Source organism: Berghia stephanieae, chromosome 9 (genome assembly GCF_034508935.2).
Source record: "Berghia stephanieae isolate SIO BIC M18660-M18661 chromosome 9, UCSD_Bste_1.3, whole genome shotgun sequence".
In the NCBI taxonomy this organism is placed as follows: domain Eukaryota; kingdom Metazoa; phylum Mollusca; class Gastropoda; order Nudibranchia; family Aeolidiidae; genus Berghia; species Berghia stephanieae.
The window spans coordinates 13476144-13490531 of record NC_088368.1 but is presented as its reverse complement, the minus strand read 5'-3'; the positions used below and the strand labels follow the sequence as shown (position 1 = coordinate 13490531).

General features: G+C 36.7%; 1 protein-coding gene across 1 annotated transcript in view; it reads right to left on the bottom strand.

Moving 5' to 3' along the window:
* The window catches only part of LOC144979723 (uncharacterized), a 122812-nt gene extending 110301 nt beyond the window's left edge, over positions 1 to 12511 (bottom strand). Inside the window, exons 1-4 of the mRNA XM_078926677.1 lie at positions 12210 to 12511; positions 11668 to 11685; positions 3250 to 3267; positions 1 to 7 (exon numbers count right to left, since the gene is read on the bottom strand). The exon at positions 1 to 7 is cut by the window's left edge and continues 109 nt beyond it. Coding sequence (XP_078782803.1) covers positions 1 to 7; positions 3250 to 3267; positions 11668 to 11685; positions 12210 to 12447 — 281 coding nt within the window. The 5' untranslated portion in view covers positions 12448 to 12511. The remainder of the gene's footprint in view (positions 8 to 3249; positions 3268 to 11667; positions 11686 to 12209) is intronic.
* Between the last annotated feature and the right edge of the window lie 1877 nt (positions 12512 to 14388).

Genomic DNA, 14388 nt, shown 5'->3' with positions numbered 1-14388 from the left:
TCAAATCCTGTTAAAGAATTTTTTTTTCAAGGTGAGGAAAGTAAGTGAGTCAATTTATTACCTCTAACCGCGAGATATTGAAATTAAAAAAAAATATTATTAAGCTTTTTGCCGGTAAACGGGGGTCCCATGCGTCAGTTGGTAGAGTACTCGCTTCTCATGCAAAAGGACCGGCATCGATCCCAGGTGAAATTGAGACTTCTTTGATGACCCCAAATTGGTAGCTAAGATTGTTAGATCTGGCAGAAAGAACATCGTGTAACAATTGCAATTTTCTGTTTAACGTTAGGGATAAACTCTGGCTTTATGGGGCTTGTAGCTCTGAAAAACTCCTTTTGTCACCAGAAAACACCATATATCAGGCGTTCATATTTACATTTGTACTTATAAGGGATAAGCAATATTTCTAAAAAGGACCTATATCCTAAATAAAACAAGTCGTCATTCAGAGCAATATGTACCATGTTTTTCCATGTTTTTGATGTACCATAGGAAGGGAGTAAATGTGACTCGTATATAAGGGGATAAGACATGAGTCAGGTTAAATTTTTTTTTATTATTCTCTCCACTTTAATTTCTCATTTAAGCACCCCTAACTATTTATCATTCGGAGGTATGCTATCCTTTCGGATTGGAGGATGGTTAAAGTGCTTTCCGCCAAATGGAACAGGCAGGCTATCCGTTCACTGCTGGATAAAATCCACTTCAATTGCACGCGTGATCGATATCGAATCTTTACTTGTGACTCGCCATCGATCTGAAACAAAGATAAATTTGTCCGTGAGGTATATTTTCCAAATAATTTCATCTACAATTATGTGTTCCCAGTGCAACAGTTCCCACAGTTGTGCAATAATTGTAAAGCTGATAAATTTGTCCGTGAGGTATATTTTCCAAATAATTTCATCTACAATTATGTGTTCCCAGTGCAACAGTTCCCACAGTTGTGCAATAACTGTAAAGCTGATAAATTTGTCCGTGAGGTATATTTTCCAAATAATTTCATCTACAATTATGTGTTCCCAGTGCAACAGTTCCCACAGTTGTGCAATAATTGTAAAGCTGATAAATTTGTCCGTGAGGTATATTTTCCAAATAATTTCATCTACAATTATGTGTTCCCAGTGCAACAGTTCCCACAGTTGTGCAGTAATTGTAAAGCTGATAAATTTGTCCGTGAGGTATATTTTCCAAATAATTTCATCTACAATTATGTGTTCCCAGTGCAACAGTTCCCACAGTTGTGCAGTAATTGTAAAGCTGATAAATTTGTCCAAGAGGTATATTTTCCAAATAATTTCATCTACAATTATGTGTTACCAGTGCAACAGTTCCCACAGTTGTGCAGTAATTGTAAAGCTGATAAATTTGTCCGTGAGGTATATTTTCCAAATAATTTCATCTACAATTATGTGTTACCAGTGCAACAGTTCCCACAGTTGTGCAATAATTGTAACGCTGATAAATTTTTCCGAGAGGTATATTTTCAAAATAATTTCATCTACAATTATATGTTTCCAGTGCAACTGTTCCCACAGTTGTGCAATAATTGTCTAGCTGATAGTGATTAAGTACAGTGGTATCCGCATTAAGTCAAGACTCTGAAAGTCAACTTCGGCTTAAAGTCACCAACTTTTCCTATTATCTGATTATGTTCCACTGATAATGGATAGAATCAATCTTGCTTAACCCTTCCCTTACCACCCATAGGAAAATAGTCACATTCGTTACGATGAAACCGACAATTTTCTCATTCTGATTCCTCTTGTATTGTACATCACAAAATCTAAAGAATTGCTTTGATTACAGCTATAAATACCAAACACTGTGTTGTAGACATCATTTTGCTGAACAACATTCTGTATAGAATGCACTTGTTACTTTTCTGTTTGATTAGGAAAAGTCTTATTTTGTGTCGGGTGGGTGTGAATTTTTGGGGGAAATTCTAAAAATAGCTGGTAAGGAGAGAGTTAAAATCAACCAATCTTTCTGATCCGGCGGTGCCGACTTAGTCAAGATTCCAATGTAGTTGGGTATGTTAGAGCTGACAGAAAGTCACTCACAACAGACGAGCAACCTATCCAAATGGTAGCAAGTACAACATGGGACATACATTTTTTAGGCAAACTTAAATAAATCCAGTTCAACGTTCTAAGTTTAAATTTGTATCTTCAATATCGTCATCATCGTCATCAACATCGTCGTCGTCATCATCATCATCATCACCACCATAATAATAATAATAATAATAATAATAATAATAATAATAATAATAATAATAATAATATATAATAATGATAATAATAATAATAATAATAATAATAATAATAATAATAATAATAATAATAATAATAATAATAATAATAATAATATTTATTGTCCAAAAAAATGGCAGTTAATCATTTGGTTTACAGTGTTTGAAATTAAAAATACAATACAAAAATACCGTTGTGTTTTTAATGGGACCCCAGAGTAATATTGTGGAATCACTCAACTCAGAAGTGTTAAGTGATATGTGAGAGAACAGTTCTATTACTGTGTATAAGTTAGAGTATATACAAATATTATATCGCATCAACATTTTAAGAAGGAAAAACAGTATAAGTAACTCAACTATGGAAAGAAAGGAACAAAGAGTGCATCCTTCTCTTGGGCATGCCACTCTGCTATTTGTAAGCACAAATAGTATTGTAAACAATGGACTTAATGAATAATAACTATTTACGTAGTAACTAAAATCAATTAGCTAGAAACAAAGGGGAGCAACTCATTCCTAGAGTAACTCTATGTATAAGTCCATAACAAATACATGAATAAAATAATAACATATAAACATCAAAATGATAAATGATATAAATATCTTAATGAAGATGACGTTTCATACAAGTTTTAAAAACCCAAACATACTCTCTCTTACTCACACGCACGCCTTCACACACCCCTACACACACACACACACACACAGACACAGACACATAGACACATAGACAAACACACACGCACACACACGCACACGCACACAAACACACACAGGCACGAGCATTTGATTCATCATCACCATCATCATCATCATCATCATCATCATCATCATCATCATCATCATCATCATCATCATCACCATAATCAATACTATGCTTGGTACAGTGATTGGTGATTATGATTGATCACACAATCATTGTGACACAAGATCTACACAATAACATTACTATGGAAAAAATTTGAAATGCTTAAGATTGAATCATTACTTACTTTGTGAACTTTTTACCTCTGAAATTTGACAAAAAGCAGCGTTAAATTAACGAGTTTACGAATACAATGGACAATATGATGATAATGATGATGATCATGATAATGGTGATGATGGTGATGATGATGAGATGATGATGATGATGATGAGGTGTGATATATGATGAATTGTTGTATGTTGATGATGGTGTTAGTGTTGTGATTGTTGTGGTAATGATAATGAGGATGAAGATGTGATAGTGGAAGAGTCAGAGGAAGAGGAGGAGGGGGAGGAAGAGGAGGTTCTGGGTAAAAAAAAACAGCAACAAAAGGACGCAGGAGATAAATGATGATAAGAGAAAGAGGAGAAGGAAGAACGAAATAGAATTCGAGATTCGAACACTTAATAGAATCGATGATCACAACAATTGCTGTCGTCGTACGTTTTTGCTGTTGCCGTAGTTTTGGTTTTTAATCATTTTATCTAACATGCAAAGTAAAAACCAATTCAATAAAAAAACTGCTAAACCAAAGAAATCGATGAAAAAACATGTGTCCCCTTTTTTCATTATTATTCTTACTAAATTCTTCAAAACATAAATGGTCATATTATGTACTACTATTTAATAGAAAAGCGTTATGTTAAAAATAGTAGTACATATTAGAATTCGTACTTATTAGAATTATCTTCCGTTAAATTGTAGTACATAATAAGACCATTTATGCCTTCAAGAAGTTGGTAACGATGAAAATAATAAAATCTTGACGATGTAAACCTACAATTCTTTTCGATTTATCAATCACTTTGGTTTAGCCGATTTGATTAACTGATCTCTACTTTGCAGTTAGATAAATTGATTAAAATACAAAAACAACAACAAGAACAACAAGAATACTTAAAATATGTGCTACTTTCACTCAGAAAACAATACTTCTATGGACTATTACAGTTAAACAAGAATAAAAGAATAATACTTAATTGTCACTCATCGCCTTATCTGATATTAGGTCCAAATAAACGAGTCGCTAACAATCTGAGTCTCGGTCTAAAATATGAGATTTGAGTAAGCTCATCTGTTTTTATAATCAAAGATTGGTGTGGAACAAAAGGTAAAAATCTCAACATCTTTACTCTTATGACTTTGATATAAATTCAATTTCCAGAAACATTACAATATGCGATGTCAACTGTGCGTTATAGTAAGAATGAAAATAGGTTTTTGATGAAGCGAGTGAATATAAATATCAAAATATGATAATTATTAACGCCAGGGGAAAATAAAAATCAACAATCAAAATCATCACAATGTACAAGCAGCTCTCTGGAGACCTAAGCAGGAATTGCTATGAATGAAGAGACGTCAGACATGCCAAATATTGGCCAACGAGTCCCAAAATACTTCTGTTCCACATTAGTTGGACGTTCTCTCTTTTCTTTTTTAAACTGGAAGAGGTTTCGCGTGATTCTTGTTAGTCTCGGAGAGGACTAGGTGCTTTTTCTCACATACCAGGAGACAGGGTGATCAAGAACAAAGAGAAATTATCTTCCAAAGAGGATACTAACCATTTCCATGGAATAGACACCCATTGCTCTGTCAATAGCAGATGGAAGATTTGAATATCAAAGTTATGTGCGTGCATTTAAGTGAATAGAGCACCGTGTATATACATGGATTTTACATAGGGAAATCCCTTCACACCGGCGAGGCATGGAATTAGGGACATCATTCTTTTAGACAGTGCATAATTCAGATTCAGACGTGAGTCAAAATTATCTTCCTGTTTGTTATTATAGCGGATGTTTCTTTTTTCGAATGGTTCCAAAATGTTATTTGCTTATACATTTATGTTCAACGAATTTTGTGTTTCGATGGCCAATGATGATAATTGAATGTACACAAGACATTCAAATCAGTCCAGATTTCAAGTTTCATTTCCTACTGCTTTATTTGTTGTGATAAATTAAAAATCCAAATCAAATAGCATGGTCATAATTCAATCAGTTTCATAAATTTCAAATCCGTAAAATCAATCCAAATGCTAAGTCAATTTGGTGACCATTTTCAATATAAGTGGAATATTTCTAAGTCCGTAAATACAATCAATGATGGTAAGCACAAAAATGTTGATGTAAAAATGTGCAGCCCAAAGTAAAGTAGAATACCGTTTAGATCAAAAACACCACGTTTTATACCTGTTGTGAATGAAAGTTATTATATTCAAGTATCGTAACTTGTATCGTCCATCTGATGTAGTATCATTAACAACTAGCGTCTGTTCTAGTAACTACCTTGTTGAGAGTCATTAGGTATCCAACCGTCATCCTGTACACATGTATCTTATGTTATGTTGTTTAATGTTGTTTATGTTCTTTACTGTAACAAGTTGGTTTGTTAATTCTCGGAATAAAACGTCTTATTAATTAATGATCTAAGAGCACAACAAAATGTGGACGAAGAGTTCTGTACAAATTGTGGAGTAATAGATTAATAATTTTTCATAATTGTAGAAATGAACATTTCATATTACAGTGTTTGCAGTTACTACTATTTGGCACCGTAATATACAAAAACAGTGACTATTGTGCTACCTGAGATCCTAACGAAAGAGTGAAAATGGAAAGGCTTCGTATGGGAACAAAACAGACAATGGACGTTTCGGGTACAAACCCTTCGTCAGCACAACAATACACAAATAAACGTGGAAAACAAATAAAATATAATGAAAAATAACTTGTATCGTCTGTACTCAATGGTGGTTGCAGTATGAATGAAATGTTTAGCGTGGCGTGGGTAGAGGATAGGGTGCCCCAGGGGGGTGATCTAATTGATAAGCAAAGGTCAGCGTCAGGGAACAGAACTTTCCAGACTATAATGGAAGATAAAAGACATATTGGTAGTAGTAGGGTGAATTTTTAATTCAGAAAAGTGAGTGGAGCAGGCACTTATGTTGGTAACAACAAGATATGAAGTGAATAGAAAAGTGCCAGAAGACAATAGAGAATAAAATTTTTTCGCGGCGGTGGTGGGGTTTGAACCTGCGACCTTATTGGTACGACAACTCCGCCTGGCAGGTGAGAGCGTGGCTCTACCGTGTGAGCTATCCACGAACACAAAAATATTCGTTTCAAACTCAAAGTCATTACTAGATCCCTCTCTCACCCACTTCTTGAGACCGCCGATTCGTTCGTACACCACCATCGCGAATAATTTTGACCAGCAGTTAAGCTTAATAGCCAATATTCTCAACACAAACATATACATAGAACGATTGAGACATTGAGTATGCTCGGTGTATGGGGTGAATTTTAATTCAGAAAAGTGAGTGGAGCAGGCACTTATGTTGGTAACAACAAGATATGAAGTGAATTAGAAAAGTGCCAGAAGACAATAGAGAATAAAATTTTTTCGCGGCGGTGTGGGTTTGAACCTGCGACCTTATTGGTACGACAACTCCGCCTGGCAGGTGAGAGCGTGGCTCTACCGTGTGAGCTATCCACGAACACAAAAATATTCGTTTCAAACTCAAAGTCATTACTAGATCCCTCTCTCACCCACTTCTTGAGACCGCCGATTCGTTCGTACACCACCATCGCGAATATTTTGACCAGCAGTTAAGCTTAATAGCCAATATTCTCAACACAAACATATAACATAGAAACGATTGAGACATTGAGTATGCTCCGGTGTATGGGGTGAATTTTTAATTCAGAAAAGTGAGTGGAGCAGGCACTTATTTGGTAACAACAAGATATGAAGTGAATAGAAAAGTGCCAGAAGACAATAGAGAATAAAATTTTTCGCGGCGGTGGTGGGGTTTGAACCTGCGACCTTACTAGGTTTGAGGCGGACGGTAGAGAGGGGGAATCAGAGAGAGAGAGAGAGGGGGGGAGGGAGAAAGAGGGAGGGGGGGCAAAGAAGAAAAAAGAAAGAAAGAAGAGAGAGAGAGAGAGAGGAGGAGAGATGAGAGAGAGAGAGAGAGAGGAGAGAGAGAGAGAGAGAGAGAGAGAGAAAGGGTGGAGGGGAGGTGAGAGAGGGCGAGTAACAGCCGAGTGATAGCTGGGTCTATATGTATATTAATGGATGAAAAAGTGGATGATTGGATAGCTCACACGTAGAGCCACGCTCTCACCTGCAGGCGGAGTTGTCGTACCAATAAGGTCGCAGGTTCAACCCACCACCGCGCGAAAAATTTTTTTATTCTCTATTGTCTTCTGGCACTTTTCTACTCACTTCATATCTTGTTGTTACCAACATAAGTGCCTGCTCCACTCACTTTTCTGAATTAAAAATTCACCCCATACACCGGAGCATACTCAATGTCTCAATCGTTTCTATGTTATATGTTTGTGATGAGAATATTGGCTATTAAGCTTAACTGTGGTCAAAATTACTTCGCGATGGTGGCGAACGAATCGGCGATCTCAAGAAGTGGGTGAGAGAGGGATCTAGAAATGACTTGGTTTGAAACGAATATTTTGTGTTCGTGGATAGCTCACACGGTAGAGCCACGCTCTCACCTGCCAGGCGGAGTTGTCGTACCAATAAGGTCGCAGGTTCAAACCCCACCACCGCCGCGAAAAATTTTTTATTCTCTATTGTCTTCTGGCACTTTTCTACTCACTTCATATCTGTTGTTACCAACATAAGTGCCTGCTCCACTCACTTTCTGTGTTTAAGCATAAGTTTCAGGAAGTCAAATTACAACCCTGTTCGGAAACGTTGAAAACATTAAATGGAACAATTATTCCCATCAAAGGAGAAGTTTTTGTTAATGTAAAGGTTTCTTCTACCGGCGAAACTGAAAAACTTCCACTCATTGTCGAAAATGTACCGCATAAACATGTCATTTTAGGAAGGGATTGGATTTCTAAACTAAAAATTCAGATTTCTAATACTTTTCATGTTCATAACTCATTGGACATCATATTAGATAAACGCAAACAACTTTTTACAACTGAGTTGGGAGAACTGAAAGGGGCGAAGGTAAAAATTACAATGGAAGAAAATGCACAGCCCAAATTCTTCAAACCAAGACCGATTCCATACGCTTTAAAGGAGAAGGTTGAAGAACACATAAGAAAGTTGGTAAAAGAGAAAGTAATCACGCAAGTTACTCATAGTGAATGGGCAGCACATATCGTCGTTGTACCAAAACCGGAGGGTAAAGTAAGACTGTGTGGTGACTTTAAAGTGACAATTAATTCTGCAATGAAAGTAGATCAATACCCTCTGCCAACGGCACAAGATCTATTTGCAAAGCTGTCACGTGGAGGAAAATTCTCAAAGTTGGATTTGAGTCTAGCTTATCATCAAATGGCCATGGACTCAGAAAGTAAAAAGCTTGTCTCAATAAATACTCATATTGGGCTGTTTCAGTACAACCGACTTCCATATGGAGTGGCATCAGGACCAGCACTTTTCCAAAAGTACATGGAAGAAATTCTTGCGGGAATAGGCAATGTTCAAGTTTTCATTGGTGACATACAGTTGACTGGGTGTAATAAAAAGCAGCATCTTGCAACTTTAGGCAAAGTACTGACAATGTTAGAAAAATGTAAATTCATGGTTGACAGAATTGACTACCTTGGTCACACAATCGATAAAAATGGATTACATCCCCAGGATGATCAATGCGCCTAAGCCTGAAAATGTAAAAGAACTAAGACGTTTTCTAGGTGGAATTCAGTATTTTTCTAAATTTCTACCAAATTTGTCAGTAACATTGAAACCACTACACGAACTTTTGCAAAATTACGTATCTTGGTTCTGGTCGGATGAAACAATAAAGGAACTTCTAGTTTCACAAAAGGTCCTAACTCATTATAATCTAGAATTTTCTCTTGGATTGTCAACCGATGCGAGTAAAAGGGGAATCAGAGCTGTAATATCTCACATTATGCCAAATGGAGAAGAAAGGCCGATTTCGTTTGCATCAAGATCCCTTACAAAGACTGAATCTAATTACAGTCAGATAAAAAAGGAAGCATTAGGCATCATGTTTGGAGTACGCAAATTTCACCAATATCTATATGGCAGACATTTTGCATTTATCACTGACCACAAGCCTCTGGTGAAAATATTTGGACCTAAAAATAGCATGTCAGCAATGGCGGCAGCAAGAATGCAGAGATGGTCAATGGAACTAAGTGCTTACCAATATGACATTCAATTTCGAAAAACAGAAGAGCACTGTAACGCATATATGCTTTCTCGATTAACTCAACGAGAAACAAAACAAGACGAAGAATTAGTTTCATTTAACTAAATGATATACCTCTCACTGCGAAGGAAATAGCGGAAGCAACCCGAAAGGACTCGATATTGTTGAAAGTTCTGCATTTCACACTGGATGGTTGGCCTAACAAAATCAACGATGAAATATTGAAACCTTTCTTTCAAAGAAAAGAAGAAATAATCGTGGATTCCATTGTTTTACAATGGGGACCGAGAGTTATAATTCCAGAGAAATTCAGAAAACGGATACTGATGGAATTACATGAGGGTCACCGTGGTATAGTCAAATCAAAAGCACTGGACACATATTGATAAAGACATTGAGGAAATGGTTCAAAACTGCAAAAGTTGCTCTATGGTGAAAAATATTCCACCGAAAGCACCTGTCTTAACATGGACATGCCCTTCAAAACCATGGGAAAGACTTCATCTGGATTTTGCAGAATTTGAAAACGAGCATTACTTCATTCTAATCGATGCATATTCAAAGTGGCCAAAAATGTTCCCAATGAAGAAAACTAATGCTCAACATACTGCTGATGTGTTGCGACATATAATTGCAATGCATGGATTACCAACAACTGTCGTGATCGACAATGGACCTCCTTTCACGTCGAGGGATTTCAACGAATTTTTGAGAATGAATGGAATTCGGCACGTAACATCACAACCTTATCAACCGGCAAAACGGTATTATGTGGGGATGGACCAGATGCTAAAAAGTCAAATTATAGTTAAACTGGTAAAAAATTTGAAACTTTGGTATTTAGCACAGTAACATATGATATTCCTTCTCCTCTATAAAAACTCAACTTAAGCTACGCAGCAGTTGCCAAACCAAATGTTCACACTCAGTGAGTTTGGTTTAAAATGTCTCAAACCCGTTAATCGATCAAAGCTGGACGCTTTGCATTAAGTTGCTCTACTGAGATGGGAACGGGAACACAAGGACTTGGATCAGAATATGCGGAATGACATCTTCTTTACAGACGAATCGGTTTTTGAAGTTGATTCCAGAGACAAACAAACTTCGTGCTATCGACGAGGAGGTAAACATCTCAATGGCAAAACCATAATTGAAGTAAGAAATCGAGAATATGCATCTGGAATGGTGTGGGGAGTGACAATACGATTCCATAGTCTGATGTCACGCCGCCCGGCAACGGAGGCCATCTTGGTTCTAAACAAAGAAAATCATTTCTTTTTATTCTTCATGCTGGCTAGAACTTTTCATATGCCTTGTGATCAGAATGTGTAAAAGTCAAAACATGATCAAATTTATGGGTTTTTTCCCCTCTGGATACGCTTTTATGCTTGCCGGAGAAACATTTCTTACGGCGTCCGCCATTGTTCCGATAGTTTAGAGCCAGCGTTACTAAGTTACCATACGTCACTAGGAAGGAAGTGACGTTACGACTGTTGAAGAGTATTGGTGGTAGGAAAATTGAGCTAATCAACCAATGACTCAACATAGACATATACATCAGCGATATTCTTGAACCAATGGTCGCCCCTTTTGTTCGGAATCAGAATAATCAAGTGGTGATATTTCAGTTTAATATCGCCTCAGCACATAGAGCTCGACAAATATCTGCTTTCCTAAACGATTAAAAGGAGGGTGACGAGCCCGTTCTGTGTCAGTTGTGGCACTTGACATGAATCCCTTTGAACACATGGATGATTTTATGTGAAGAAAACAAAAAAGACCCCCCAAAACCCAAGACAGCTATACAAAATTCGATGAAAAGTTTGACACACTAAATACAATTTTATATGATATTCCATCAGAAAGAGAATATAAACTAATATAATCATTGAGGCAAAGAATTGTGTGGCTGATCAATCCTAGCGGAATACATAAAAAGTAATAAAATGCATCATAAAGTGCATCATTTATACTGATTTCAACGCTATTCTCGATAGTGCAAAAACGAATTTTAATGACTGGTTTTGAATATCTGCGACTTTTCAACAGTTTATACAAATTCAATAAGTTATACACCATTGTCTAGTTTCCAAATATCTATATGTTATTGTCTTTGTTCCAACCAGTATAGAACTAGTGGCGGAAATAAACGGTCGAATATCTTTTGTAAAAGATTATATATGCTTAATAAAACGTCTAAATAAAAATTAGATAACCACATCCTTTTAATTTACAGTTAACCTGTTTTAATTTGTAATTGAAATGGCAAAATGGACTTACTTAGTGAAAGTGGGCGAGCTGCAAAATAGACAAAGAATGAACATTTAATAGTCATGAATTTCATCAGAAAGATAAAATTGATAAGCAAGTAGCAACATTTTATATCTTTTCCCTTAATAAAACAATGATAACTGTATTCATTTCATTGTAATTGAAGTCGTCTACATCATTGGTGTGATGTTTTCTTATAAGAAATATAGAGAGTGTAGTTGAATTTGCAAAGTTCTATCCCTTTTATTATGGTGGTAACTGATCTGTCAACTCTGGTATTGGTAGCAAACAATATTACTAATTATAATTAAACATGAGCTATGTCCGATTGTAGACTTGTTAAAGCCAAAGCCTGACTATGTCAAGCACATGTCAATTTACACGACGAGGACAGTGATGATGATGATGGTGATGATTATGATGATAATGATGATGATGATGATGATGATGATGATGATGATGATGATGATGATGATAATGATGATGATAATGATGGTGAAGATAATGATTATGATGATCACGATAATGATGGTCTAATTAGACAGACATACCTTCGGTAACCAGACAAGAGAAATTATACAATAAACTATCGTTTACTCCATTGTCAATCTTCAGGGTATATTCATCCGTATCATCGAAGAACACCACCATTCTAAGCTTCACTGAGTACTCTATGCTAGAATTCCGAAGGGGTTCAAGTGTTACCGTTACGTTATATTTTTCATCACTCAAAACCTCTTGAGACTTCATCAAAACAAAATCCTCCGGTTTGGGATTAGCATATATCATAATTCCAAATTCTAGTGTCTCTCCACTCAATATTGTATATTGTTTTCCATTTTGACCATCATCCACAAGTAGAGGTCTTGCTAAAATAGAAAAAGTCAAGTATTATAGTATTAATAAAAGCCCAGTAATGACTAATGGTGCTTTTCGTAGCGCTTTGAACCTATTGAAAAGTGATTTGAGCAAATTAAACCAATATGGAGCTGTATATAAGCTCAAGTGATCGTTGTAATTATGTGGTTTGTGCAACAGCAATTGGGCTATCACAACCTCTATTTTAGTAAGGAAAATAATTGAAATACACTGAAATATAGGATTTATGACAATTTATAGAACGGAGTTTGGAATAGGCACGGAGAAGTTTGGAAGTAATAATTGATGACAGAAAAAGTGTGGAGGACCCTCGTTCGTCGCCTCTGACCCTGTAGGGGCAAAATGCCAACGTAAATCAATAAGTATAAACCAGAGTTCCCATGATTAACCATGCGTATTGTACTTTTCAGTACTTTTATAATCCACATTGTAGGACACAAAGAATTCAAATTTCAATTGATACGATTCAAGACGCCTGTTATACGTTATTGTATATCCTTACGATTAAAATATCTGCGAGTGTCACATTCATTAACATTTGAGACAAATTTCAGAAAGACAAAGAGAAGTAGCCAGTTCTTTTATATATTTGCGATTGATTGTCACCTCTCCTGTCAAACCACTGCTTTAATGGAACTAGAAAATAATACATAAGAGGTCGAATTTGATAACTATCTGCGTCAGTTTCAGAAATACCTGGACTACAGAATGGTTATGTCGACTAGCTAAAACACACTTGGTGGTACTGGTTTTTTATTTAAACGAGTTATTTATAGAGCTGAACTCGTAAATTTCAGGCAATTGTTTAATACACTTACTTCTGAAGTTTATTGTAAAGTTCGTTTCCTTAGGTGGCCCTAACTTAGAATTCAATCTGCAGATATATGTTTTCTGGTGTGCTTTCCAGTTTATGTGAAACGTTGCGTTGACAAAACGTTTCCCAACAATCATATTTTTAGCGTCTTCATAACAAATGAGAGTCGCTTTATTGACATGGTTATCGTTTCCATTGGAAAAACACTTGATCTCAACATCCAGTTGGTTTGTTATTGTTAACATGCTATTCATAATTGCTTTATCGTTGACAGTCATAACAGGGCGGTGAAGTTATGGGAAGAGGGCAGCTGTGGGAGTGAATCTGGGACTCAGAGAAGTGTACACAAGTGGGGAGTGAACCTGGGACTGGGTATTGGCGGGTTTCGTAATAAAAAGCAATTACTTTTCTACGAAACCCGACGACACCTGGCAATATCCGACAAAGTTATGGGAGGTAGGCAGCAGCGCGCGCGCGCGTGTGTGTGCGTGTCTGTGTGTGTGTAAGGGGGGGGGGGAGGAGGGGATGAACCTGAGATTCAGGAAAGTGTACACCAGTGGGGAGTGAACCTGGGACTCTGGGTTTTGTAAGAAAGCAATAACAAAATGGGGGGGGGGGGATTACATTTCTACGAAACCCGACAATATGCGGCAAAGTTGTGGACAGTAGGCAAGCGTGGGGAGTGAACCTGAGACTATGGTTTTTGGCGGGCTTCAGCTAGTTTCATATAAAAGCAATTACTGTTTTACGAAACCCGACGAAACCAATATCCGAAAGTTATGGGTAGTAGGCAACAGTGGGGAGTGAACCTGAGATTCTAGGAAGTGTACACCAGTGTGGAGTGAACCTGAGACTTGGTTTCGGCGGGTTTTGTAAAAAAAAAAGCAATTATTTTTTGTTTACGAAATGCGCCAAATCCCAACAAAATTCGGCAAAGTTATGGAAAGTATGCAAATAATGGGGAGTGAACCTGAGACTAAGGGAAATGTACACCAGTGGGCAGTGAACCTGAGACTATGGTTTTTGGCGGGTTTCAG